Source organism: Rhinolophus sinicus, chromosome 2 (genome assembly GCF_057876585.1).
Source record: "Rhinolophus sinicus isolate RSI-liver-muscle chromosome 2, RSI-T2T, whole genome shotgun sequence".
Classification (NCBI taxonomy): Eukaryota; Metazoa; Chordata; class Mammalia; order Chiroptera; family Rhinolophidae; genus Rhinolophus; species Rhinolophus sinicus.
This window is the reverse complement of record NC_142502.1, coordinates 28,905,084-28,929,127: the sequence shown is the minus strand read 5'-3', so window position 1 is coordinate 28,929,127 and position 24,044 is coordinate 28,905,084. Positions and strand designations below refer to the sequence as shown.

The 24,044-nt window shown below is 33.9% G+C and overlaps 1 protein-coding gene across 1 annotated transcript in view; it reads left to right on the top strand.

Annotated features, from left to right (window-relative positions):
* Nucleotides 1-23,054, top strand: part of ENPP1 (ectonucleotide pyrophosphatase/phosphodiesterase 1) — a 60,185-nt gene extending 37,131 nt beyond the window's left edge. Inside the window, exons 8-25 of the mRNA XM_019729374.3 lie at nt 380-499; nt 1,527-1,636; nt 3,026-3,091; nt 3,381-3,453; nt 6,156-6,264; nt 7,215-7,346; nt 7,582-7,613; nt 8,378-8,505; nt 9,689-9,758; nt 10,593-10,680; nt 11,847-12,016; nt 12,841-12,892; nt 14,210-14,364; nt 16,091-16,220; nt 17,277-17,357; nt 18,198-18,330; nt 19,909-20,071; nt 22,325-23,054. Of these exons, the coding sequence (XP_019584933.3) occupies nt 380-499; nt 1,527-1,636; nt 3,026-3,091; nt 3,381-3,453; nt 6,156-6,264; nt 7,215-7,346; nt 7,582-7,613; nt 8,378-8,505; nt 9,689-9,758; nt 10,593-10,680; nt 11,847-12,016; nt 12,841-12,892; nt 14,210-14,364; nt 16,091-16,220; nt 17,277-17,357; nt 18,198-18,330; nt 19,909-20,071; nt 22,325-22,495 (1,983 nt within the window). The 3' untranslated portion in view covers nt 22,496-23,054. The remainder of the gene's footprint in view (nt 1-379; nt 500-1,526; nt 1,637-3,025; nt 3,092-3,380; nt 3,454-6,155; nt 6,265-7,214; nt 7,347-7,581; nt 7,614-8,377; nt 8,506-9,688; nt 9,759-10,592; nt 10,681-11,846; nt 12,017-12,840; nt 12,893-14,209; nt 14,365-16,090; nt 16,221-17,276; nt 17,358-18,197; nt 18,331-19,908; nt 20,072-22,324) is intronic.
* Nucleotides 23,055-24,044: the final 990 nt, after the last annotated feature.

The following is a 24,044-nucleotide window of genomic DNA, read 5'->3' as shown; positions in this document are numbered from 1 at the left end:
AAATTAATACATTAGCTTGTATTGACACATGCTCTTCTTCGACCAAACCAAAAAAAAATTTGTTCTGAAGAAATATTTTACTCAGTAATGCAAAAGGACAACAGAGTACTTTTTTCAAAATTTAGGAGACTGCCTATTTACATAGATTCTCATCTATAGCATTCCTAACTTATTATCTCCTAGTATAAAACACAAATAGTACATAAAATACTGAGTGGTTGGTTGTGTTTTGACAATATGCATTGTTTTGTTTTTCACCTCCTTAAACTGTTAAGTTCCTTGCAGCTTCAGTTACCTGTTTTTCTTTGATGAAATTGTTCTGTAACTTTAGTATTAAGTCACTCATAACTTGCATAAAACCTGTATTTTATATTTTTAGGGTCTTTATCCAGAATCCCATGGCATAATTGACAATAAAATGTATGATCCCAAAATGAATGTTTCGTTTGCACTTAAGAGTAAAGAGAAATTTAATCCTGAGTGGTACAAAGGAGAACCAGTAAGTTGTTTGTTTGTCTCGCTACTGAAAGACATTTTCTTTAATTATTCTCATCTGTTTCAGTCAGAGTAAAATACCAGATTCCCTGGAACTCTTAATAACCTAATTCATTTACTGTGTCTGTGGCCATCCTTTTGTGAATGGAGATGAATGCTGATAATCTTAAATGCAGTTTGTGTCATTGTATGAGAGTAGTGGTTTATTTCAGAATTGGTTCGCCTTATTCTGAACCATTTTTCTTTTCTGCTTGATTCTACCTTCTTGTAAAAGTAGCATATAGCAGTAGATGAGTAGGGGTAATGTTTTGATCTACACAAAGCTAGCTGTTTCTGAAGGAGGTAAACTTTGATTTTATTTACCGAGGCTAACTTAGAAGATTCTCTCTGTGATTTAGATGTTTCCTTTTTTTTTTTAAATTGTTACAATAATTCTCTAAGTTCTATTTGGGTCTATAATCCTCTTGGAAGGAAAAAGAGCATGATGTGTAATTTGCAGGTTATAAATTCAAATTTTAAAAATTTAAAGTTTTGTGACTTCGGGCAAATTATTCTTTCCATACCTTAGTTTTCTCGTGTCTGTACTATGGATAATACTGTTACTATCCTCATAGGGTTATTGTGAAGATTATTTAATAATCTGAGATGTTTATAGGAATACTATTTACAACTGTAATTGGCAATAATAAATGGTAGTTCAGTAAGTAAAAATTCCAAGAAATTATACATATATATGTGTGCATTTTTCTTCTTTTAAAGAGAACCTATTAAGTACAGGAATGGTTTAAAAGTTGTAGGAGTTACCAACTGACTTACGTCCATATTTTTGAGGTTAATTTAATTTCTAATTATTTAAATTCTTCTTGCTCCTGTTCAGAAATATATGATTATTTTGTAGTCTAACTGCTGTAGCTTGTTAACCTCAAAAACATTCTAGCACTTCAGAGGAATTCATTGTTGTTGCATGAACACATACTCCTAAGAGATGAATATTTGCATAATTTCTAACTTTCCTTCATTTTCTTCCCCAGATCTGGCTCACAGCTAAATATCAAGGCCTGAAGGCTGGCACATATTTTTGGCCAGGATCAGATGTGGAAATTAATGGAATTTTCCCAGACATCTATAAAATATATAATGGGTATGTGTAGATGTACTTTTTCTAGGACCTATGACGTAAAACAGACTGTCCTTTCTATCACGTCCTAGATGCCAGCATTTGAGTGATATATTAGCTAAAAAATGAGAACTATCGGAATAAGGACTCTTATCTCAAAGAGTTTTAGATGGCTGGTAAATAGTAAAACAAGATAAGTCTTTTCTAGAGGTTTTTGAGAAAGCTTTGATGACACATTGGGGTTTGCAATTAGATCTTTGGACAGGAATAAAAAATGAAGTCATGGTAAAAGTAGAGGTCTCAGAGTAGAGTTATTACACGTTTTAACTTTAGGAAGGAAAAGAACTAGGAGAAAGAGATGAATTAGAGAGGATACAGATGACTCTGCTGTCTGGAGTTATTATTTGAAAGAAGATATCAGTGGCATCTCTGGATTTGTACTTCTGAATTACTTCAATAAATATGGTGTCTGATGTGAGAAACTGAGTAGAATAATCTCCCTGTAATATTCAAAATCTATGATGTATTGAGGAAAAAAAAAACACTTTTGTTCTGGAAGACTCTCTTTGAATAACTTTAGTGAGACTACCAAAATAATTTTATTTATTTTATGCTTAGGAAATTTCTCTCTCCAAATCAGTACCACAGTGTGTTTGGGAGATGAACAGAAAAGATCAAGATTCTAGACAAGAAATGCATAATGATTTTCGTTGGTGATCTTATGCCATTATTACTTCTTTATGGTTCACTTGAGCACAGTGCAGTGCCTCTTGACACCTTATTATTTGCCATTATTTTCATTCCATAGATGGTAATTGAGATTTTATTGCCATACACTGTACTAGCCATGGGGGATTTAAAGATTAGCGATATATGTTCTCTGGCTTCTTGAGGTCTAATAGAGAACACAACTAACTATACTTGGGTTTGGGCAAGCACACTCTCTGATGGAGCTGTGTAGACAAACTGCTGTGCCCAGAGGAAGGTGTTATTAATTCTGCAGAGGAAATGTTGCCTGGAGAACTGTCTGCTCACCAGGTACCTACCTCCCATTTTACAGAGTCATCAGTGAGTGAGTTCTTCATGAGGTACCCTTTGACGAATGTATTGACACATGGGTTTTCCATGTGGTAGCAACTGATATTCTCAGGTACAGGAAAAACATCCTCAAGCAGAGTATAGGAAGCAAATTCTTAAGCCCAATTACAACATTCATATGTTTATTAACTTTGCTTCCTTTTTTGGGAAAACAAATTTAAGTTTTCAAATAAAACTCTTACATTGCTACAAACACAATTGACGGATTAGATTGTTTTAGTCTTTCTTAACGCAGTTTCATTAAGAAAAACATTTATATTTTAAACCTAAACAGTTGTCACAGATTTGTTTCATTTTGTTTATCCTTAATTTTAGTTCGGTACCATTTGAAGAAAGAATTTTAGCTGTTCTTAAGTGGTTACAGCTTCCTAAAGATGAAAGGTATGTATTATAAATACTCCTTTGCTTTATAGAAATCGCATAATATTTTAAAATAGACTACAAGAGAACTTTGGTATTGGCCATGAGGTTTTATATCCAAGTGAACTCTTTAGTGAGCTGTTACAGCCACATTTTGAAGAATTCGAAACCTGTAAGTTATTCTCAGCAAGTTTAGAAATGTTACCCCAGTGTTGTATAATTTTTGTTCATATCAATTGTTGAATTATTCTTTCCATTCTCTTTTACAATGTGTTCATAAAATATTACATTTTGATACTGTTTGATTTAGACCACACTTTTACACTCTGTATTTAGAAGAACCAGATTCTTCAGGTCATTCATATGGACCAGTCAGCAGTGAAGTAAGTACATTTTATCAGTGATTACTTCATTAAACCTGGCAACAGCTAACTGAACCTTGATTTAAAGCAGGTTACTAGACTATTCTGTAAAGTTCCATGGTTTCTGGAAAGAGTGAGTATTAAGCACAATTTTACTTAACCAAAGAATGCACTTTAATCAAAATAAGAGTTGGGAGAATTGTTTTGTTTATATTTTTACAGTGCTAAATTGACCTGATGATGAATTAAATTCAATATTTTCAAATCCAAAGCCTTCATGCACTCTGTGTGCCCCTACACTGGCTTAAAAACTGAGTATTCTTTGAAAATTTTGTAAATGGGTAAGACTCCAATTTTCCAGGAAAATGTAAGATAATATTTCAAATAGCAGAAGAAGCCTCCGATGAACTCTTCACCTTAGGAGATATACCTCTGACCATTTGAGATCATGCTTACGACACGGTTTGGGCATTGAAGGATTGGAGATTTTTATCAAAAGTGTAGAGAAGTTCAAATCATCATCGTTGTATTGAGTGGTTACTAGGAAAGAAGAAATAGGGAAACAGCTCATGGACTAAGACTTTCAATGTAGCATCTTATTTGACCTGACACCCTTTCAGGAACTTAGCCCACTCCTGGATATGTTTATAACTGGTACAAGTGCTTTAAAACCTCAAACAGTGTTTTCAGTTTCTGTGTGTCCCTATCATTTTGTATCGTGGAGGATAAGAAGCATTAAAACAGAATACAATTTGATCTTCTTTCCTTGTGCCTCTAAGCTGACTTTCCTTATGATTTATATGTCATATAAAATTTTAAATTTCTATTTTACAATATAAAAAGGAACAGTAAGTAAGGAACTGTGAATATTGTTGGTCTTGCTGAAAGGGAGAAGAGGTATTGCCAAGGTCTCTAATCTCAGAATTCTTCTCTAATTATCTTTTTCCCCATGTGATTCTAGATATAAAAGACTAGGAAAACACACTCTTTCTTAATAGCTAGAGTTTCACTCCCAGATTCCCATCAGTTCTCCTGCCCAGGTAAGCCAGGCTTGAGAGTTTGTGTACCTCAAGGACTTACCACAGGGTTCACACTAAAGCCTGGCCGAACATGTGTGTTGTGAGCCCTTTGTTTGAGGGTACTACTTGCTCTAGATGCTTACTTCAGCAACAGCAGAAGAAAGGGAGAAAAAGCATGCTCATTTTTCTCGCTTGAATGTAAAACAGCTGCTTAAACCATCTTCCCCTAGCTTCCCTTCCCTTGGGTTTACCCTAGATTTGCCCCTCTTAAAAAGTAGGTTCCTCTTGGGTGCCATCTCATCAGATAAAAGAGAACAAAGAGAGAGGAAAGTTGACCGTCATCTAGATCTGTCTTTACCCTTTGTATTCCTTCCAGCAAAATGCATTTCTAGCAGCTCCAATATGGTTGGTAACCCCATGTGCCCTTGTTTTGATTCTATCCTTCAACTCAGCAAAAATGCTCCTTCTTTGAGCTGTGATAAGGAAGATGTGTGGACTACAGTGTGGCAGGTCATAATTGCTCAAAGGGAAATGTTTCTTGTAGCTGTTACCTTGGTTTGAACAATTGGTCAGATGCTAGTATAATTTTCATTCTTTCACTAAAATCACTGACACCAAAGACTCACTTCTAGGTCAGTTTGGCTACAAGTAAGCCTAAAGATCATTTTGTGATTGCTTGACTATCAGATCATGTAAGTTTTAAAATCAGTGCTGCCTTTTCTAATTCACTAAAGAGTTTGCAAAGTACCTGCTTTTCTGATTCATCTTCATTCAAATCTGAGCCCATTGCTTTTGAATCCTATTCACCAACTCGTAAACTCCATTCAACTCTAATATTCCTGGCACATCAAAGCACATTTTCTCATAATACTTGAAAATTCCAATTCACGTTGCTTAGGGATCTTCGAGTGAATGAAAGGCCATACTGAAAGAGCATGTTTCATATTACTGTAAAATACACGGACAATTATTTATCAAAAACTAGACTGATTTGATACATTACAGAAAGCACATGCAAAACTGCACAAGAGTTTTCCTCAGGTAGTTTTGTAAGGAAAGAGGAAAAGAAATGCTAACAGCAATTTGCCAAAATTATTTGCCATTTGGTGTCCTTGTAGTCATATGCAAAATACATGCAGTTTATAAGAAAATAATGCATTGTATTCCTAGGGGTTCTAATTTTAAAAGTTAAGTACCTAGAACTATAAGAAGCATTTCATGAATAATTCTAACGTTTTTGAAAATTAGGAAACATAGCATTTCCACAGTAAACATTGAAATGATCAGAAAGTACAAGGAGAAATGGGTTATAGAAAAATGAAGTGATAATTGAGACTACATTTGTTTCTGGCCAAAAAGTATGAATTTGGGCTGGTAGTACTTTGACTTAAGTTGGGTCTGGTCTAAGGTATAGCATCTCAACTCAGGGAGGGAGAGCTAATCAGATCAGCCAACCCCATTTCACCATTTCACCATCTCTATGACTTACGATTAAGTGTGTGTGGAATTTGGGCCCTTCTACTGTTAATAGTCAGAAGTTACACTGTGTCCTTCGTGTGTTACCTAATTTGTCTTAGGCTCATGTGAATCAGTTCACCATAGTATTTGCATCCACTGAACTTTTTCTTTTTTAACAGAGATAGCTTTATATAGAAATAGCCCTTAAAGTGGAATGCATCGTGTAAGGTTGCTTCTCTTTCTCAGGTCATCAGAGCATTGCAGAGAGTTGACAACATGGTTGGCATGCTGATGGATGGTCTAAAAGAGCTGAACTTGCATCGATGCCTGAACCTCATCCTCATTTCAGATCATGGTAGTCTGAATTTGCATCATTTACCCTTCAAATAGAATGGTGCCCCCGCCCCCATTTACTTGATGGATTATTGTTTCATTGTTTCCTCTGATTGTTATATAGTTCATTCTTTTTTCAAAACATACTTTCTTGTGGAAAGTCTTTACGGAAATACTATATTAAATATAAAGTACAAAAGGAACACAGAATTCACAGAAATCTAAGAGCCTATTAATCAAAATGCACCCATCTCCTGATTTGGGAAGACTTACACCAGGAATTTGGATACTTAAAAAAAATGTTTTTTCAATACTAAATTTTGGTAAATCTACTCTGACAATTTTAGATTTAATTTGAACAGATTATTATTAACCGTTTCTACTTTCTTTAGCATGATAAATCTGACTTTGGAGGCAGTATATGTTAATTTTGGCAATATTTTCACTTTTACTTACTATAGCCTTGGGACTATAGAAGTGTTGTGTATACAAGAAAATAGGAAACAGTTCTTTTACTGTTTGTTTTTTCTTGTTGTTGTTTTCCTCACAAATAAATACTGAAAACTATTTCTAGAAATAGTCCTAAAAAGTTATATCCTAAACAAGCTCCAGTCCTGAAATGAAACTGACAGTTTTATACCCCCAGTTAATATCCTAGGTGATTTGGGGGCATACTGGGCTTACATATTCTGTCTAAAACTGTGATATTCCTCCTCACTTGCATAGTATAATACATAAATAAGAAGAAACATTAAACTAATTTTGGATAAAGGAAAAGGGAAAATATTTTTTTAAAAGTGAAATGGTAGATATAGCTGAAAGTCTGTGTCTCACCTATTAGATATTTAATTAACATGAGCACTGAGCATGTTTATAGAATTTAATTAAATGGTGGAAATGAAAGAAATTTTTTTCTACATATTACATTTTTTATTAAAGTTGCAACATATTTGGGGATTTTTTTTTACCTAGGCATGGAACAAGGCAGTTGTAAGAAATACGTGTATCTGAATAAATATCTGGGTGATGTTAAAAATATTAAAGTTGTATATGGACCTGCAGCTCGATTGAGGCCAACTGATGTCCCAGATAAATACTATTCATGTAAGTATGGCTCTGCTAACTCTGAATATGATTATGTTTTGAATACATTCCTCTAAATCATTATATCTCCAAACTACAGGGAATCAATTACAGTTAACTTCCCTTTCATGATTAAATATCTTCAATGCAGATCTTCTGCGCATCCAAAGGGATTTTATGGGGCTGGATGTATTATTTTTAATTTCTAATTGTAACATACCATCAACAATTAATTCTTATCTTTGTCCCCCTTCAGTTAATTATGAAGGCATTGCCAGGAATCTTTCTGTGAGTATCTTTATTTTTCTATTGTCAAATTATTGTTAGTTTGGTATAATATGTACTTAGAAAAGAAGTTTACATATTTGTTCTTGGGATGGTAGGATTAGAATTTTTGAGTATCTGGACCAACATTTAAAGTCTCAAGTTTTTTAAGATCTTTAAAGATAAGTCACAATAATGTAGGTTTGAATGTTTTTAAGAATTTATCTATTGACATTGTTAAATTTATATGACTGTACAAAACATATGTAATTGAAAACAATAGAAGGAAGACACCTATACTTTACCACCATAAATGCTGTTGTCATTATGAGATATTTTCTACCAGTCCTTTTTATGCTATTTTTTAAAAATAAATTTTTGTCCTAGTGCTGAGTTATCTATACTACATTTTTGTTTTGTTTTACTTGATAGAAAATTCTTTCAATTTTGGAGAAAATTCTTACAATTATAGTTACAAGAGTGTTTGAAAATAGCATCATTAGTAGTAACTCAGATATAATCTAGTGACACAGCCTAAGCACCCTGGGACTTCTATGCAATGGTTATGATTTTCTATAAAAATGAGAATATTTAAAAGCTGAGAATACACAACCTGTACATTTTACACAAATAATAAGAACTCAGTTATTTTCCCACATGTCACTTTTGGGGCTTGCTGGTGAAATGTTTGTGAGAAAAAATTTATACAGAGTTAGAAAGCAATTTCAAGAGAAGTTTACACTTAAGAAAATATGGAAATATTTTTTCTTTGCCTTCTGCAATTTCAGTGCCGGGAGCCAAACCAGCACTTCAAACCTTACCTGAAACAGTTCTTACCCAAGCGTTTGCACTTTGCCAAAAGTGACAGGATTGAGCCATTAACGTTCTATTTGGACCCTCAGTGGCAACTTGCATTGTAAGTTCTGATAGTCTCCCAGGTAAACTTAGCCTGATCTGTTAGTAATTCAAGGTAACCATTGAGCCCTTTCCAAAAATGTTGTTATATGAAAACTGCACAAGTGTGATTTTCTATATTCTGTTCCCGGGTTTCTCAGCCTTGGCCTGTTGATATTTTGGATCAGATAATTCTTTGTTGTGGGGAGCTGTCACATGTATTGTGGGCTGTTTGAAAGCATTCCTGGCTTCTAAATGAAAAAGTACTCTTTCTATAGTTGTGACAACCAAAAATGTCACCAGACATTGCCAGAAGTCCCCAGGGACAGGGTATTACCCCCAGCTAGGAACCGCTACTCTGTCTGCTTCCATCCATACTGATTATGCCTTATGATCCATACTTGTGTTACCACTTGCCATTGTATCTTTTCTGCACATTACAGTCATGCCTAATAATGTCTTTAAAGTCCAGTGATAATTGGCAAGAGCTCTTTACCTTAGAATAATGACCAATTACCTTCGTCATTATGCAGAGTTGTTTTTCTTATTCTTGTTATACTAGTCCATCAGTAGACCTCAGTTTATTGGTGTGTTCAGCAAATTATTTGGATAGTTAATGTTAAATCTCAAAACTCGGTCATTAAGTCTTTGATGGTTGAGAGGAAGCCCGGGTCAAACAAAACCAAAGGAGTGAACCAGAATTCAATCAGTGGAATTGTATTGTTTCTGTTGTATTAAAGAGCTATGCTTTTCGTGTTTGGAAAAAGACTGAAAGAAGGGATGGGTCTCACCCTCATGAGAGAAACATCTATAATATTCCAAGCATTTCTCTAGGTTATACCATTTAATTTTTACCAACAACTCAATATGACAAAATTGAAACCAAGAGAAAATAAATTGCCAAAGTCACAGCTAGTTAATAGTAGTCAGGCTTGAAAACCAGTTCTATCTCAATGCTAGTGTTTTTTTTTGTTTTGTTTTGTTTTTTTCATTTATACCATCTTGCTTATAGTTGATTTGTCTACCAAATAAAAGATAAAGGTGGCCCCTTAATGCTTTTCAAAGCCAAGCAGTTTTATTGGTCTATTCTTGGTTTGTTTAACAAAATAGTTATTTATTCTTTATGAGTGGAAATAATGCCATGGTTATCAATTTTGCTTTATGAATGGACTGTACATTATTAATTCATATTATGTAAAAATTAGGAATCCTTCAGAAAGGAAATATTGTGGAGGTGGATTTCATGGCTCTGACAACATATTTTCAAATATGCAAGTGAGTAAACCTATTATATATATACTTTTAAAAATGATAGTTGTATCCGAAGAAAAACTGATATAAAAAGTCTTAGACTTGAAAACACAGACTGATTATATGTCTTGAATGAGAAGTGATGAAGAATATACTTTCATATGGTTGTTTTCCTTTGGACATTAAATTAATAGAATTTTGTTGAAATATTCATGTTTCATGAACATGTGACATATACCTCCTATTAAATTTCTAATAATTATTTTGAATATATTGTGCTTCATTAAGAATATTATGAAAGACAAGAAATGTTTGTTCATATTTGAAAAGATACCATAGTTATGTTCTAAATGAAGATAATACCTTAAATTTACCTAGCACTTTAAAATTTTTTATATGCTCACAATAATTATGTAATTTGATTCTTGTAGCACTGTGTGAGGTGGGCAGGGTGAGGTTTGTATCCCATGTCATAGATGAAAATAGATTTTATTGTCATTCTGTTATGAATGTCAAGTCAGGAATTATAGTAGAGCTAAGAGAAAGATCCTACATAGATGTCCTTACATTATATGTGCAACAGGTTTAAAAAAAATCACTATGCCATCGGGCATAGTATTTTTCCTCTTAACATAACCAGTTTATATTTGTGCAATGTAAATAATATAAAATAATTTTTTCCTTTTATTAAATATATTGGGGTGACATTGGTTAATAAAATTATATAGGTTTCAAGTGTACAGTACTATAATACATCATCTATATATTGCATTGTGTGTTCACTACCCAAAGTCTTATGACCATCTATATATATAACTGAAATGAACTAATAAATTGTTACTTTTCTGGCCAATCTAGGCCCTCTTTGTTGGCTATGGACCTGGATTCAAGCATGGCATTGAAGTTGAGTCCTTTGAAAATATTGAAGTCTATAACTTAATTTGTGGTAAGTGTGAACAGGCAGCTCTCACCCCTTTTGAAAATAGAGCTAGAATAGGATAATCTAAAATAGGTCACATGGTGGGCACCTTTGTGAAGATGATGATGAGGCAAGACAGACACTCCTCACATTTCCTCCTTTCTTCTTCCTGACCCAGAATCATTGAAAAAATGTGCCAAACATACCATCAGATTACTTATCTGATTCTTCCAGTAGGCTGCACAATGGTAAAGTACAACAGCCAGAGTGGGGAGGCATGTAAATCCCCAGTGCCCAATACTTTGCTAGGCTCTGGGCTTAATTATATAACAACTGAATCATATCAGGGGTGGAAGCCAGATAACAGAGTTTGGGGGCTGTGAAAGGTACACAAAGCAGTGGAACCTCTGGTAGCAATAATAGTTGAATGGATGACAATGTCAACATTGTAAAAATGAAGGCCGACCCATTAGATATGTTTTTGGTTTACTCTGTACCTTCTTAATTAGTACTTTTATGGGTGGGGTATTACATCTTAAATATAATTTCCTTTTCCGGATAATGATACTGGGCATTTGCAAAACTTTAAATATGTCCTAAGTATAATTCTTTTTGGTAGCTGATACGCATAAATGAGTATGGATCCTATTGCACTTAAATCGGTACCTGGCATATAATAAGTGCTTTACTGTATAAGTGTTTGCTATTATTACTGTTAAGAGCATGAGTCTTAACTTGGACAAAGCTGGTTTTGAATCCTAGGTCTATTAAATTAGTAGCTTTGAGACCTTGAACAAAGTACTCTGATTATTCATCTACCAAATATTGACTATAACTTATTAAATTGTTTTGAGGATTAAGTAAGGATTAATATATTAGCACAGTGATTAGTGAGGATTAATATATTAGCACAGTGATTACCATATCATAAACATTCAACAGATGGTAACTATAGTTATACACATTAAAATTGAGACATTTTTATAAAGAAGTATAGCATACATATCAGTATTTCCATTAACAATCGCATAGTCATACATACTCTAAAACCCAAGAGAATTTCATAGTTTTAAGTAAAGGGTTAAGAACTCTATAGATTTCGTTTTAAAAAAATAAAAATCACAGTACAAGTCTACTATTTATTTGACTTTGAAACTTTTAAGTAAATCTTTACCATTCTTGGAATGATGCAGATTTGCTGAATTTGACACCTGCTCCTAATAACGGAACTCATGGAAGTCTTAACCACCTTCTAAAGAATCCAGTTCACACCCCAAAGCATCCCAAAGAAGTCCGCCCCCTGGTACAGTGCCCCTTCACAAGGACCCCCAGAGACAACATGGGCTGCTCGTGCAATCCCTTAGTAAGTATTGCTGAGAAGTTGTGCCTGGTGTGTGTTTTATAGCACCTTCTGCATAGCATGTTCTGTAGAAGTATTTAATGATATGATTAAAATTTATGAGTGCGAGTAAACATAGTATTTATTTTTAATTTTAGTAACACATGCAGACCTTTCATTTTTTCCTTTACCTTGTTATTGCATTTTTGCCTCTATTTTTATCTCTGGCTGCTGTGACTTGACTTTCAGGTTGGGAGAAGTCTAGCTGTGTGTTGGAGCATTCTGAATCATAGACTCTGTGTTGTTATCCGAGCAGTGCGATCTCCATTATAAACCAGTCACAATATTCCTTCTCTAAAATACTTCTCAACCTATTTTAAGTTTAGGAGAGAATATTATTTTTTACTACAAAATGGATAATACGGCACTGTTCCTCTTCTACTCCGATCTTAATATATAGTTGTTGTAAAAGGATAAAAATATGTGACAAGTTATGAGCAAAGTTATAGATCTTTTCTGATAAGATCTATAAAGATAGAAAATTGGGTAGTAGTATATTGTATGTGTTCTCTTTTGTTTTAGGCTGTAGAAAGACTAAGAATAGAGATAAGAATTATAAAGTAGTCATTACATTCTTCAATTAATAGTGCTGTGCTTATGCTAACAATTTTATGGTTTTGCAACTAGCGTCCCTATCCTTTTATCCTCTTCATCAAAAAAATGACTTGTGCAGATGGTTTTAAATTTTATCTTTGTTCTACAATGGAATAATTAAGCTGTAGAAGTTATTTATTGCAAAATTAAAACATGTCTGTCATTCCTTAAAAATAGTATTGTTAACTTTTTAGATTTTTCCAGTTGTGGATTTTCAAACACAGTTGAATCTGACCACGGCAGAAGGTAAAGCATGTTTACTCTTGAACTTGGAACGTGGAAACAGGCTTTTTCTCAACAATGTCAACCACAGAATATTGGTTTGAGGGTATTTTTGAGAATCACCAATAAAATAAAGGAGTTGTGGAGGACCACTTGATTAAACAGAGTTTTCTCTGCTTGACAGTCTAGACAGTTACTCATAAAGAAAGAAGGGATATTTACAATGGAAACAGCATATAGTATATTTAGTGGAAGCTGAATCACTCTTTATGAACATAGAGAGTTGTTTTGAGATTTTGATTTTTATAAGTTTGTAATCTTCCAGTTTTCATTTAAAATACCCATTAAATGTCTGTGTCACTGGGTTCTCAGTTAATTGCAAGAGGGTGTAAGTTTGATTTATTTATCTAAAGTTATTTCTTCATAAGTTTTGAAAAAAGAATTACAAATATGCAGACGCTTGATGAAATTTGTCAGTCGTGACTTGGATATTCAGCATCCCTTTGATACAGACCCCGATACACATTGATCGAGCCTCTGATAGATTTCTTGTCTCACAGTTTTTTTCCTGCTGGAATAAAAAGCCAAATTCTGTACTATTCCTGACTTGAATTTGTCTGTATAAAATCTCTGTAAATGTTCAGATTAGAGAAATGTTTGATGACCCCAAGGTGGCAAAGTGTTGTGAAGAATGGCACTTTTGGAATTGAGTAGATCTCAGTTTGAATATAAACTTAGGAATGGTATATCCATGGACAGAGTATTTACTTCCTATAAGTTTCTGTTTTCTCCTTTTTAAAATGGGCATAGAACCATAATTCATAGGGCTATTTAAGAATTAAATTAGATGATGTCTACAAAGAACACGACACTTGGAAAAAGGGTAATAAATAGTATATACTACTATTGTTTCATTCAGTTTAGTGTCATAATTTCGGTTCTGAACTTTTGCTTTCCGAATTACACATATCATCCAGAAAATTTTCTGTTTGGAATACATCCTGAAGAATAAACAGTTAAAATGATGTTAAAGAATTTTAGTAATACAATTGAAATCCTAATTGCTGAAATTCCTAGTGATTTCATGAAATGTGTGTCTCTTGTGATACCTTCAAATTACATTGCTCTTTCAGAATCTTTATGGGCCAAAAAATGTGAGGAATCCCTTTTGTTCTTTAATTGTTTATGGTTCATTATAATTATTAATTTTTTTTTACAGTTAAAATAATTTTCCAATAGGGTTCAGTAGAGGAAAGAATTAGATGAGTGTATCATGTATGTTATCATGAAATGCGCTAAGCTCATTTAAATGGTGGTTCCATTTTCCCCTTACAACCCAAGAAAAGGTTATTAAGCGTGGTGCTCTACCCTATGGAAGACCCAGACTTCTCCAGAAGAATAGCTCCGTCTGTCTTCTCTACCAGCACCAGTTTGTGAGTGGTTACAGCCATGACATCCAAATGCCCCTTTGGGCATCCTACACCGTGGACAGAAATGCAAGTATTTGTCACCCCTTTAGCTAGGTGTGGTTATTTCAAATTATTAAGCAAAACATGGAGACCATTGTTTCTCACTGTTAATCTTGGCTTTAACATCAGTTCCCGAATTAGATCACTGAACTGGGAGTCAGAAAAATGAGGCTCTTCCAGTAGCTTGTGACTTTGAGACTCAGCATATTTCTTTTTCTATGAAATGAGGGATGTGCGGTAAAGACTTTTCTTTGCCTTTTTTATTTTATTTTATTTTTTGGTTTAAATATTTTATGGTTCTAATTTGTAATTTCATGAAATCAGTTTTACAGTCAGTCAGTTATTGATCTCTAAATACATAGCATGTGAGCACAAGGATTTCCCTCACCTGCCCAACTCTTACGGGAGCCTCACTGATGGAGAAGCCCATTAAAGCTCAGTAACCTCAGTGCATGTACCATCTACAGAAAGGCCTCCAGACCAAACCACAGAGAAGCTGGGGATGCTCTTCATGCCCCAGACCAGAGGAGTTAGGCCTTGAAAGGAGTGACGGAAAAGATCCCAGAATAAGACCACCTTCCTCCTCACTATCTTCCCCCTGGGTGCTGTGGTGGAAGAGAAACGATGAAGGAGAAAGGCCTTGAAAGTGAGAATGAAGGGAGGAGATGAGATTTAGATCTTACATGGAATTGAGGTTTTTTTGTTTTTTGTTTTTTCAATTACAGCTGGCATTCAATATTTGATGAGTTTCAGGAATGCACCATAGAGGTTAAACATTTATGTAACTTACGAAGGGATTCCCCAGATAACTCTAAAACCCACCTAGCACCATACAAGAATTGAAGTTTTAAACTAGACTGACTGAGCAGATTTCCAGAAACTGAAAATGTCTGGCAAGCTGAAAGATGCCCTTAAGGGATAGACAGGGGATTTGAGAGCACTTAGTTGAGTTGGATTTAAAAAATAAAATTATTGTTAATGTCGCTGAGATTGCAAAATAAAAAGATAGTAATATGTCTATATATGTGTGTGTATATATATATGTATATATATATAATGTAAATCTGTGTTTAAAAATAGATACGCTATACACACACATTCACATATTTACATAAAATTTCTACCTTCAGCTTGATTTAAAAAAAAAGTTTTTAAGACTATATTCAAATACAGTAAACATTTTTTTTTCTTGACTTTGTAATATGTAGCATTCTACACAATGTTTTGTGGGTCCTATCCTATTCATTGTTGTTTAGTACTTGAATTATGGTGTTTTGATGGTTTGAATTTTCAGTTTTCATATGTAATCAAAACTGCAAAACTTCAGAGTCATCACTACTGAGATTTTCATATTACATTGCTATTCAGTGGCATGTTTACACCCCTCCCCCCAACTTTTGGTTGTATAGTTGAGTATGGAAGATAGTCTCAGATCTCAAATACAGTTCCCCATATAAAAGTTAGAAATTGAATAAAAAATAAATTATAAATAAAATTAATACAGCATGGTAGGAAAATATTTGCATGCATGTGATAGATGATTAATATCCTTCATATTGTAAAGAGTTTTGCACTTTAGTTAGAAAAAAAGATGAATTACACTAATAGAAAAATGGAAAAAGGGTGACAGACATGAGCATTATGGAGCTAGAGCTCCATAATTTTATGATGTAGTTCACCTTTAACTATTTACAAAGCAATCTTTTTTTCCATATACCTGATACCTAATGGTTCCTTTCATTTTGTTCTTCAGGACAGTTTCTCTACAGAAGACTTTTCCAACTGCCTTTACCAGGATCTTCGAATTTCTCTTAGTCCTGTCCATAAATGTTCCTTTTATAAAAATAACGCTAAACTGAGTTATGGGTTCCTATCCCCACCACGTAAGTTTCTTTCTCCTGTACCTTCCTTTTCCCTGTCCTCTTTCTCTCTTCCTTTTCCTGTTCTTGTTATGGGGCAGTGTACGTCATTTTGTTTATTTGTTGATGAAAATTGTGAATAAGAAATATAACTACTGAGGAAAATTTTAAAGCTAGGGCTGAAACTTGAGTTTTAGAAAACTTTTTACTTCTGTTTGAAGGGTAGTTGATTTAGTGCAAACATTACATAGGGTATTCTTCACTTTTCTGCATTTCTTTTAAACTGGATTTGATAAAACTCAGTGAGATCAGATGGGTGTATCAGGGTTCTTAGGAAGGAGATACCATTTTGTTTAAAAAGAAAAATGTAGTTTATCAAAGAATTAGGTAAAGGTAGAACCTAAGTGTGCTTGTTTTTTCACCAATACAGGCTTTTTTTTTTGAAGTTAAATATTCTGTTTTTTAAAGTGACAAATTTGTTAATGAGAACACATTTTTAGGCCACCCTAATAAGGCAGAAATCAAAAGGCTCCAGGTGCTCAAATACCTTCAATATCCAGTCCAGTTGCTGGAGTAAGTGTCTAAAGTCAGAACTTGGCTATTGCGTTATAAAAATAGATGAGGTCCAAGCTGAAAATCCATACAAAGAAGCCTTGTACAGCAAGTCCAGGCAGACATCCTGTGATGTTTTTTCTGGGTTGTAGGTGTTGTTCTGAAGCCAGATATTCTCTTTTTTCTTTTCACTGTGAAAGAGTTTAAGGAAAGAATATTGTCAACATGATACACTTTAGTTGAAATAAGGCAAATAAGGTAAAGTTTGAATATGTTTAGTGTGGGTCCTTCTTATTAAGGTTTTTGTTTCTTTGGTAAATTTATTTTGAAGAACAAAAGATCTAAATATGTTATTTTGTTCAGGGACTTGACCAAACACATTGTATTTCCCTTTGAATCAGTACCTGGGAAAGTTTTATGGGTTTAGGATAATACTCAGCTCATTTTTTTAAAGTCCCCCAATAAGAAAGTATAGTTTCTGACGTTATTTGTAAAGAATGTCCTTTTTATTTATTTATTTTTTTGTAGAACTAAACAAAGGTTCGAGTGAAATATATTCTGAAGCACTGCTTACTACTAATGTAGTGCCTATGTACCAGAGTTTTCAAGGTAAAAAATTTCAACCCTATATTTTATTTTAATGAATTTCTGTGTATTATAGGTAAAATTTATATGTATAAGACTGATGTTCTTAACTTAAATGACAAAACATCAAATACATTCTTATAGGTTTGTTTGACTTTGAGAATTCCAGTATACAAAAAAATTCTTCATGTATTAAAGTTATGATACATTCCCATATCTATTACTCTGCTTAGTATTTAAGTGTTTATAAACATTTTTGGTAGAGAAAGTATGTAATGTTCTTGTCTAGCTAATACAGTCCACTAACATTAACTTTTAGTCTGTTTCCCTATTTAACTGTTTGGAAGTTCCTGATAACTGTTTTTGATCTTAAAATGAATAGATTTTTATATTATTAATTATTGAAGCATTTGGCTCTTACAAGAATAAATATACATTTACACTTCCAGTGACATGGGATTTTTAAATATAGAGCATACAAGGAGATTTTTACTCTAATTTACATCTAGAATACTTGTGACTATTTCACAGGGAATATTCAGATATTAACAATAAATCTGAATAACCTGCCTTGTTTCTGATTTTTTTTTTTTAATGTTTAATGATAATATGTGACCAAAAGTTCATGATGAAGCACAAGTTCAGGAATGGCTGAAATAGAGTTGAATTCAACATTTGTCTATTAGTCCTTCCAAAGGCCAAAGCTAAACAATGAATTTTTGGCCTCACACTAAGACCAAAGCCAAAGTTGACTTTATCTCTGATTATTACAAATGCTAATTCTGAATCGTCTGTTGATTTATCTCACATGACAGCGTGGCTTCTTGTTCTTTTGAAACTACACTGTCTTCCTTCTTGTTTCAGTTATATGGCGCTACTTTCATGGCACCCTCCTACCACAGTACGCTGAAGAAAGAAATGGCGTCAATGTTGTCAGCGGTCCTGTGTTTGACTCTGATTATGATGGACGTTATGATTCCGCGGAGATTCTGAAGCAGTAAGAACATATTTCATTTACTCTTAACAGCAGCTATCAAGTGGGATTACCATTCAGATGAGTCATCAGAACATTTTCTCTCTGACAGTATTCAGGTTTATGTATGTGACGTTTCAGAATACGCTGGAAGCCCCCTGATATATCTGATTAGTTTGGATGTTTCGCTCAGTGTTCATTAGAATACTTTTTAGGTGAAAGAAGTAGTGTTTCTCCACCACTTGTCTCAAATGAGCAATTTTTGAGGTCAGATTAAGTACTGAACTCTGCCATATGTAAGAAGGTGACATCAGTGTTTAAAATCTCCATGTGTGGCTAAGATACTGTCTCAATTAACATACTGCTAGTTAGAAGATAAAGAACCATATGGTGTAGCTAGAGGCATCTTGAGTCAAGGAATCAACAGCTATAAAGCTGAAGTGTCCAAGTGTAGGTCTTAGGTGAATGTCACAGCTTTTACCCAACTCTGGATGGAGGGAAATAACAGAATGACGATCTTGAGAAAACCATCAGTGGAGCTGTTTTCATAAAGGAGAGAGGAGAACATTTTAGAAACTGGTTGATCTTTATTAAAATAGTAATTATAATTACAAGCTTTTTTTGAAGCAGTTTTGCTATTAAGGCTTCACCAAAAGGGGACCAAAACCTACTCTGAGATTCAGTCCCTTTCTGAAACCTTCTCTCCCAAGCTGACTTAGGGATTATGGTTTACACACATGTATATATGTGGCCAAGTTAGTTTGTAAAATCACAATTTCTTTTTACTATATTCCTTGAGGCATAAGGGCCCTATATAACTGCTTCACAAGTCACAGCAGTAGAGTAGGTAAAGAAAAGAACTTCATACCTTTCCCATTTGCAGCTTCAACTGGAGCTCTCTGTTTTAATCTGTTTTCTGTACTATGGTACCACATAAATTTATATTTGAAAACAATGATCCTACTACCTTAAATTTTGAAAGATGCTGAAAAAACAAGCAAAAAAACCTAGCTTTGAGACCAAAGGAAATAGGAGAATTAAGACGAGGCAGAGGTGTTACTTGGGACATCTTTAAAAATATGCTGCAATTAAAAGAATAATAATGTTATTGGGATAGGAAAGAAAATCTAGTTAAAGCAAAGAAGACACAGCAACATGTCTTCTCTGAAGGGGATGGAATAAAAAGAAAATCCCAAACCAGTTCTTTCTCTCCATTTTTTGTTCACAACTGCATAGGGTTTAAAAGACTAATAATAATGCTTTAGAATCTTGGTTATAGGTATTCAAAAATGATATTTTTTTCATTAATGCCTCAATTCCTCAATTCCGGTGTGTTATGGTAGAATGTTTAAAACTTCCAAAGTTCATTAAATATGTATAGAAAATAAAAGTTATTTGGGTTGTGTTTATCTCACTGTATTCTAATTCTTATTCTCTCTCAATCTGGCAGAATATGTTGAGGTATTATGATTACTAACTTCTTATAATACAATTAATCATTTGAATTTTATTTTTAGATGTATTAAACATGCTTTGCTGAAGTATTCATTAAAAAGAATATAGTTATTTCTTTCTTAAAGTGAATATTGCCGTATTTTACAGAAACAGCAGACTTATCCGCAATCAAGAAATTCTGATTCCAACTCACTTCTTCATTGTACTAACAAGTTGTAAAAACACATCACAGACTTCCTCACAGTGTGAAAACTTAGATACCTTAGCTTTCATTTTGCCTCACAGGACTGATAACAGTGAGAGCTGTGTGGTAAGTAGCCTTTGTTAACTTACCTTAAACATTGAAAATATAAATACAAGTATATTTGTGTTTGTGTCTTACATCTAACATTACTGCGGAAGAAAACATAACTTGAATATACATATACTTTGAAATTATAGGATGGCCTGAAATTGATGATCCTCTAAGATGACATATCTTTGGAGAAGACCACTCTTGTCTGTTAAAAATAGTAAAAATCAGATTAAAATGTAAAAACCTGGTGACCGTGTATAATTTAGCCACTAAATTCTAGGTTTATTTGAAGTGTGAATTTACTCTGGTTTCCAAACTGGATTTATAATTCCAAAAGTATCAGTACTTTAGAAACTAGTCTTTAAGTTGTGATTAGACAACATTTCAAATTAATTTTCTATATATCACTTTATTATAAAAATCATATGTTTGTCCCTAATTATCTTTTCTTGTTCAATTATCATTCCAGTGTTTGGAAATAATTGGTTTATATTATTTGCTCAAAATTTTAAATAGCTAAACTCTAGTCTTTGAATATCAAGACTGCATTAAAATTTTAGCAATTTTTAAGTTTTTCCTTACGGTAAGCAAATGTTTTTCTCTCAGAGTTCTTCCTTAGTTGTTCTTTTTCCCTTTTTTTTTTCTTTTTTTGTCCACCTAAGTTACACAATGTAAGTCTAGACCTAAGTTGGCAAGTAGATTTGGCTTTCCTACCAACCTCAATGGGTAGGTGGCGAACACCTGGAGTCCTGTGGTCAAAAGGGACTTGAGGCCCAATCTGAGCTTGGCAGGAGGGAGTGCTGTGGTCACTCACCTGTTTATCCCTTCATTCATTCTTTTATTTCTTCTTTGATCCAGCCATTCATCCCTTTAATAAATTTCTGTTGCCAGGTACTCTGCGGTGGTTCCAGGAGTGCAGTACAGTGACCCATTGGCCATCCCTGATCTAGTAGTCTTCCTGTGTATCATCCATTAAAATTAATGAGGATATGTCTCTCTTTAATTGTTTCTCTGATCAACTTACAGAATTAATTGACCAGTCTTCATAGAATATATTTCTCATTAAGCTATTTTTTACTTATGCTTCAGAATTATGTGCAGAACAAAGAGATTTTAATTATTCGGGTGCCTGTTGAGCATCTAACTCTGCTAACTGGTCAGTAGTGGGGCGGCTTTGGATACACACCAAACATTTCCTTCTTTGTTGCTTTATCTCCTTTGAGAGATTAAATTTTCATTAAAACTATCACGTAGTGTTGTGCAGCAAATAACAGAGAACCCAGATATTTGTCCCAGAGGATGAGGACAGCTGCAGAGAAGGAGACAGTGGGGCAGCAGTATTGAGTAGTATTAAGTAGATGTTAGGAGGCTAATGGGAAAATGGAAATTATTGGTCTATTCCCCTTTTATGTGAAGTCTGTATTTATCATTTTTAACTAAAAATTTTCCAAGGGTACAAGAAACTTTATTGAAGGAGATCTTTCAAGTATAATCATAGCCCACCAACCAGTCGGTGTTTTCTTCATCTAACCTTCTCCAGTAGCTTTTTTCAGAAAAATTTACGCTAACACATGCATATATGATTTCCATCTCTATTACCTATGTCAGCTACCACCTCTGCTTCCATGTGCCAGAGTATATGCCTTTAATTCTTTTCTAATTTTATATCAGCTAAGACTTCACTACCTTACCAAAAATGAAATTGTTTTATCACTTCCCCCAAACCCTTTCTTCATTGCAATTATGTATATAACTGATTCTCATAAGAACTAGTGTTTGTATAGTGCATTTGCACACATCATTACATTGGATCCTCAAAACAAAACCTTGTAAGGAGGGTTTAGATAAGGGAATCTGGATTCAGATGTGAAATAACTTGTCTCAGTTTACTTGGTAGGACCAGGATTTGAATCCAAGTTTCTTTATGCTAATTCCCATATGCTTTCTACCATGCCATATTGCTTCTGTTTTCCAACATTTTTTAACCCTACACAACTGAAGTGTCCTGCACGAATGCAATAAATCAGCATCTGTTCCAGGTACACTTTCCTTTCCCCGAATTTGGTACATTTTATTAAGCAAACATACACGATATATATTAGATAGTGAGTTACAAGAGCAAGGATTATGCCTAACAAATTTTATGATATCTGCCACTTAAGAGCCAAAGTGCCATAGCTGATTAAAATAGGGGAGATGGAGAGCTTGGAGGGTAAGTGAACTGACTGTCCTCCAGTGACGATTTTTCTTTATTTCTCACCCTCATAGCACGGGAAGCATGAATCCTCATGGGTTGAAGAGTTGTTGAAGTTACACAGAGCTCGGATCACAGATGTTGAACACATCACTGGACTCAGCTTCTATCAAGAAAGAAAAGAGCCAATTTCAGACATTTTAAAGTTAAAAACACAGTTGCCAACCTTTAACCAAGAAGAGTGATATTTTTTTATTCCAAAAGCACACCATATATCTTTTTGAAAGAAACTTCTATTTTATACAGTCCTCTATTCACAGTATTGCATTGTTTGGAAACTGTCGACCAGAGTTAGAACTGGGAATCCTCTGTGATACGACCATCTCAGGGAAACTGGTGGCCTCAGCATAGCAGCAGAAATGTGTTCCTATTGAGTCTCGCACAAGTTTGAACGTGTAAGGGTTGTTCAAATTTGGGAATAAAGACAGACCAAACCTAAAACTGCTCTTCTACTTCTCTTAAGGACAGAAGTAGCCTGTGAACATTGTCTGGACACCAGATATTTGAATCTTATTATCATTAGTAAACTTTTATGGAGCTGACAAACACCAGACTAATGAATAGGATTGGAATAATCCATGTTATGTTAGTATCCTCACAAGATTTTTAAAGTGATTTTTGAATCTTTTAAAAGTGATTTTGGAATTTCATTTATTTTAGTTTTAATCAAAAAAAAAAAGTCAATGGAAACAAATATTTCTGAGGTCCTCAAAAGCAAAATATGTAATCCTGTGTTATGTGTTTTATTGTGATGGCTTCTCCTGATTTAATGACTCTAACAAGTTAAACTTTGAGGGAATATCTGTGAATTGAGTATATCGACCTGTTATAAAATTTTACCCTACATTTGTACCGAAAAACAGAAATACTCCCATCCTGCTCCCTGGTAATTAACATAGGTTGAAAACAGCTCTAAAAGTGGTTCTTTTAGACTATTAAAATGTCTTATCTTGGTGAAATTTCAGAGAACTTGCCAGTACATGCAAGGTGACATTTTTCATTGAGAAGGTAGGAATGTTTTCCTCTGTGCACAAACATGACCCCACTTGCAGGAGAGCTATATTGCCCTGACTGCTCATTTTGAAGCTCCATAGATTTGAAGACATGTTACCTTCACTTCATATCTTCTTGGTGGTCATGATAAATGAACTTGATTTCTCCACTGCATAGACTATATTCTTTTGTGCCTACCTGTGAACCTTCAAAAGCTACGTTCATTTCTAGGCTACTTGGTTCTAATTTAGGTATTCTATTAGTACACCAAATATTTGTATTTGTCTTTCATATGATAGTCATTCTTCAACTGCCTCTGGGCCACAAAGGCTTTTAGATAATACAGTATGCACCCAAAAATTATTTAATAATTTAGAAAGTTTCATTGCTTTCTGTTTTAGTCCCATAGATCTCTGAAACTCTGTACATTATTTTTTATTTAAAGTTTTTCTTTTTTCTCTGTTGTTCAAATTGAATAATTTCTATTGTTCTATCTTCAAGTTCACTGATTCTTTCTCTGTGTAATCTATTCTGCTGTTGAGCCCATCTACTGAATTTTTTTTAATTTCAGTTATTGTATTTTTTTATTTCTAAAATTTCCATTTGGTTCTTTATATCTTTTAATTCTTTGCTGAGACTTTTTTTTATCTCTGCTGAGACTTTCTGTTTTCTCATTTGTTTCAAGAATGTTCACAATTGCTCAATGAAGCATTTTTATGATGGCTGCTATAAAATCCTTGT